The 4,831-nt window shown below is 41.2% G+C and overlaps 1 protein-coding gene across 1 annotated transcript; it reads left to right on the top strand.

The window, feature by feature from the left end:
• Positions 1-3,429: 3,429 nt before the first annotated feature.
• Positions 3,430-3,561, top strand: LOC104161497 (mth938 domain-containing protein; the record flags this gene model as incomplete). The annotated part of the gene is made up of 1 exon (XM_009699963.1): positions 3,430-3,561. A coding segment is annotated over exon 1 (132 nt), but the record flags the coding sequence as incomplete, so codon positions are not given.
• Positions 3,562-4,831: the final 1,270 nt, after the last annotated feature.

The raw sequence follows: 4,831 nt of genomic DNA, 5'->3' as shown, positions 1-4,831 counted from the left end.
AGGCTCCCCCTCCGTGCTTGCCGTTGTACTCCCCCCGATGCATCTCTCGGTTCTCTTTTTCCTCCTTCCTTCCTTCCCCCCCCCGCTTTGCTCTCACAATGCTGTTCTCCCACTTCTCTTGCCAGCACCCCGCCCTCCGTGACCTGTCCCCCCAACTCGCCTTCCTCACGCTCCCCAGCAAAATTACATTCCCGAGTTCCTAAAAAACGTTTTCCTAGTTCCTAAACTTGACATTTGCCCCGTCCCTACCCAGTTCATTTAAACTTTGCCTGTCCTTTCTGCTTGCCTTCCTCCTGCTGTTTTTTAAGTCCTGACCTGCTTTTCCAGCTGCTGTATCACTTCTGAAGTTGCCCACCTTCACCTGTTGACCCCGTTCCCAGGCCGTGCTGGAGGAGTACACTGTCTTTTGATACCTTACAGGAGTTGTTCTGCCCGAAACTTGACGTATGCTGATTTACTCTTTCACCTTTACCCTCTTTGATCTCAGGTTGCACCTTGGTTTTTGTGAAACATTCTTTCCTTCTGCAGTCTCTCAATAAAATATTCTCTAGTGCACTGCTCCCGTTCAGCTTTTTTATTCTGTCTGTTGCTGGTGGGGGCTACTCTGAAATGTTTATTGTCACAGAAGACGGGCGTGCTGGCAGTTTTAAAATCCACCTGCTTGCCCACCTGCACTTCAATCTCAAGTATCTTCTGTTTCACTCTCAGCCATTTTTTCCTTCTGCTGTCCTTAGCCACTGCTTCGTTTCTTTCAGTATAGTCTCCTTGCAGAAACTTGTATTTTATCTGCTTTTAAGTTCTTCTGCTTCCTTTATTTCCTGTGTTTTTAAACTCTTACAACTTTGCCTATAGATTCCTGAATCATTTCTCATCCTTGTTTCTTTGTGTTTGGACGATTGCGTTTTACAGAAATTGCTGGTTTAGGTTATATTGTGAGTCGTATAGTTCATGGTCTCTTTTAAGCGGTACTCTATATTTTGGTACTGTACATTTGTCATAGTGAATAATCAAAAAACCAACTCATTTGTTGGGAAATACTTTCCTACTCATTGGTGATTGGACCATGCCCTGCGTCAAGAATGTCCAAAGTTCCTGTTAAAAAACTCATTCTTACTCCAATTTAAGATACTCTTATTAATTCAAATGACCTGCCTGTACTGATACTCTCTAGCAGTATTATGGGAAATAGTTTTAGATTACAAATTTTTATTTATGGCTTTTAAGTTTTGTTTCTTTGTTTCTGCTGTTTACTTATTTTTGTGCTGTTTGGAAACGATAGTATGGAACCCTTGCTGTCCTGTTTGCAGTTTGTGCCTGTTTGATTGCACGGTCCCAGCCTTGTAATACTATTTGGGTTGGGAAAGTTGGTGTTCCTAATTGTTTCATTGTTCATTCACCTCTGTCTAACCTCCAGGTCTAATCCTGCCATTTACTCTCAAAACTAGCACAGGCAAAAATTATTTTCATTCTTCAGAGCCAGATTCTGTGTGCTTTATTCAGCCTTTACTCTTTGGTTGATGAGTGATTTCATTCTGTTGGGACTGCTGCTGGTTATTTATTCTGCTATAATCTCCCTTCAAGCAGTTTTTTTGAAAAATAGTCTTACAGACCTTTGTTTGAATCCATTGCATTGCAGATATGCAATGAGAGAATCTAGAATATATGAATCCAAGCAAGTTTTGCTCCCCCTTAGCTGCTTGCCTGGCTTCCCATTTGGCAGGGCACACGTGCCACTAACTTCACAATGGAGTAAGAAAGAAAAGAATCACCCCGCTGTTCTGTGGAAGCAGCAGCTCTGGCAGACTCAGTCCTGTGCTGAATCCAAAGTAATGCCGTTTTTACTTCATGCGACATGTGAAGTGGGATGTTGAGATCAGCTCCTGGCAATCCGAGAAGAGCGTGTCCTCTCTGGCTGTACTGTCGTTTGCTGTAGCACGTGCAGGACAGGAAGGGAGGCTTCCAGGAGGACTGGAAGCCCGGTAATCCAAAAATTTCTCTTTTGCGAGGGCTCTTTCTTTAATCTGTGCCACCAGAGTTCTTATGATTGATTGATTTATTTTTCCTGGTGAATTTGGACAATTCAAAAATAAAGGACGAGAAACCGCGTATCTGGAAGGATCTGCCACTGAGGGAGGCTTTTTGGATCAGCCAGGAGCAGAGCTCTTTTTACTGCAGAAACAACTAGTTTTCTTCATAATGCAGATTTCAGACCATGTTTCTTCTGAACTGGAAGGGCAGAAAGGGGACTCTGCCCTTGAAGACGTGTCAGTTGACTGCCATGCTAGTCTAACGCGCTTCCAGGGTATCACCGTGTGATTCCTCTCTTGTCGGCTACTGCCAGAATCACACCAGCAATCAGATTGTGAAGAGGGCGTAAACTTTCGTGGTGCCGTATTTTGTGAGGCAGAGTCCCTGCCCTGCTGATGCCCAGCTGTGATTGCGATAACAGATCTAAAAATGACTGTGGTTAATACCAAAAAGCGGTCAGTCTATAGCAGAGCTGATAAGGCCTCGGCTGGAGCACTCTGTCTTGTTCTAGGCAATGGACATGAAAGAAAGATGCATACCAATTGTTGGCTTCCAGGGGGAAAAAAAGGAGAAAATAAGCAGAGATTTAGAAAACATGACTGAAGGAAAGTGAAGTTTATTGGATCTAAAAGAAAGGAAAAAAGACTTAACTCTTAAGTCCTCAGGAAAACAAAATATGGTGGAAAAGACAAAGATTAAGCTGGTCTCCTTGTCCACAACAGAAAGGATTAGAAATAATGGGTTTAAGCTGAAACAGCGAAGATTGAGGTCAAACATTAGAAAAGAGATATTATTTGGCTGTTTAACTATGCTGAGACATTACATAGGGAGACTTGGCCTCTGTAAGGAGTGACTTGGGAAAGAAGGCATGACCCCTTTAGGGCTCTGAAAGTCTCGTTTGCTATAGCGATATGGCAATGCCATTGTTTTGTTCATGGCTTTTCTATTGGGTTAGTTTGTTTCGGATAGTTTTTGAACCTCTTTTACCACTTTAAATTAATAAAGTGGCCAAAGAAACTGTATATCTCTCAGATATTTTAGGAAATTATTGTCATCTTCATTGTATGTTTTAGGGAGAAGATTAACACCCAGATGTGAGAGGATACTCTGGGACTTGATCCCTGTTTATAGTTTTATAAGTTGAGCACTCAATACTTGTACGGATTTCACATGTAAAATGATTTGCCCAAAACCCCCAAGAGGACTGGTAATTCAAGAAATCTGGTGATCCTCAGTTCGATTCTGTAGTCAGAAAATCACGTGGATAAAGTCTCTAATAGCGTTTCCTTCCTAGCTCCTTGGGGCAAGGACAGAATTTTCTGGTTTTATTAACGTGCTGCATATGTTAGCCTGATGTTATGTATTCAATATCCTTTTCCCAGACTTTGATTCAACTTTGTGATGTCTTCCCCTGAAATTGCTTCCCTTTCTTGGGGTCAGATGAAGGTGAAAGGCTGCTCTACTACATACAAGGACTGCAAAGTATGGCCGGGAGGAAGCCGAACCTGGGATTGGCGAGAAACTGGGACTAATGTAAGTTTGCTGTTTACTGTCCATCCTGCATTTTAAACGGGAGTCTCAGAATGGTCTGGGTATGCCGACGCAGTGTCATATGCACTAGTTTCTCCATGAAAAGCTCCCACTGTCTAACCACACAATGACTTCTCTTGGTAGCCATATACTAAGTGCTTGCCTCACAATTTTTAATGTTTAGCTGTAAACGCCATCAGAATTGTATAAAAGTACATGGAACAGTATTGATGTTCCAGATTTAGAAGCAGTATAGTGTGTTAGGAACTTGATGTTGATAGTTCTCCCTGTATTAGGGCTTGCACTATGATAGCTGTATTGGCTAGAAAAAAATTCCATGCTTTCTAAGCAAAAGTTAAAGCACAAAAGAACAACGTACTGATCAGGTTTAGACCCAGCACCTGAAGCTGTATCCATGCAGAGGATACAGCTCTGTGGAATTAATTTTGATGCAACTGAAAGGCAGAACCAGAACTTCATCTATAATCTTTGGGGGAACAGAACTTTTTTACTTGTCAGAGTTCGGTTTATACAGAGTATATAACTCCAAGAGAAAGGTAGTGCTGTCGTGCAAAGATATCTGTACCTTGCAGACAGAAAGACAGCTGTGTATGTAACCTTTTAAAATGTATTTAATTTATGGTCTGATTATAAAAGATGAAGTTTTCACTGGTTGTTTGGAGGGGTGGGTTGTGTGGTGAGAGTCACTTCTTGTTTGTTTGACAATATTGTTTTCCTGGCTTGTATGCACATATGACCAGAGAAGCATAACAGATATGGTAGCTGAAAAGTTCCCAACTAGTTCCCAGCTCAATCACATTTTGATATTCATTGTGACTACTTCAAATTCTATCCACCCACTAACATTCAGGAGGCCATGCTTTCTTTTTAAAGTTTGTAACAAGGGATATCTTCAGGTAACAGGTAAAAGCTTTAAGTCCATAAAAGTCTTTAGAGGAGTCCTCCAACTGAAACAAGAAAAAAAATGAGTCTATGTTAAATTAAAATTGGAGGAGAAAAAAAAAAATAGTTGGGTTATTTGGAGGGGTAGGTTTTCTGGCATTGTTTTTATACAATCAGGAAGTAAAAAATACCTGTTTAGGTTTTGCCTTGTATAAGTCACTTGTAAAGCTCCTGCTTTAGGTCAGTTCTATCCTTCTTGCAGCTATGAGGAGTTAGGTGGTTTGGTTTAAAAATGAATAGCAAGCTAGAAATATGAGAATAGAACTAAGCTTTTCTAAACTGCATCTCCAACTCTAGAACTGTAAAAAAG

This window comes from Cariama cristata, unplaced genomic scaffold, assembly GCF_000690535.1.
Source record: "Cariama cristata isolate BGI_N322 unplaced genomic scaffold, ASM69053v1 Scaffold46390, whole genome shotgun sequence".
Taxonomy (NCBI): Eukaryota; Metazoa; Chordata; class Aves; order Cariamiformes; family Cariamidae; genus Cariama; species Cariama cristata.
The sequence above is the reverse complement of the archived record's forward strand: the minus strand, read 5'-3'. Positions and strand labels throughout refer to the sequence as shown.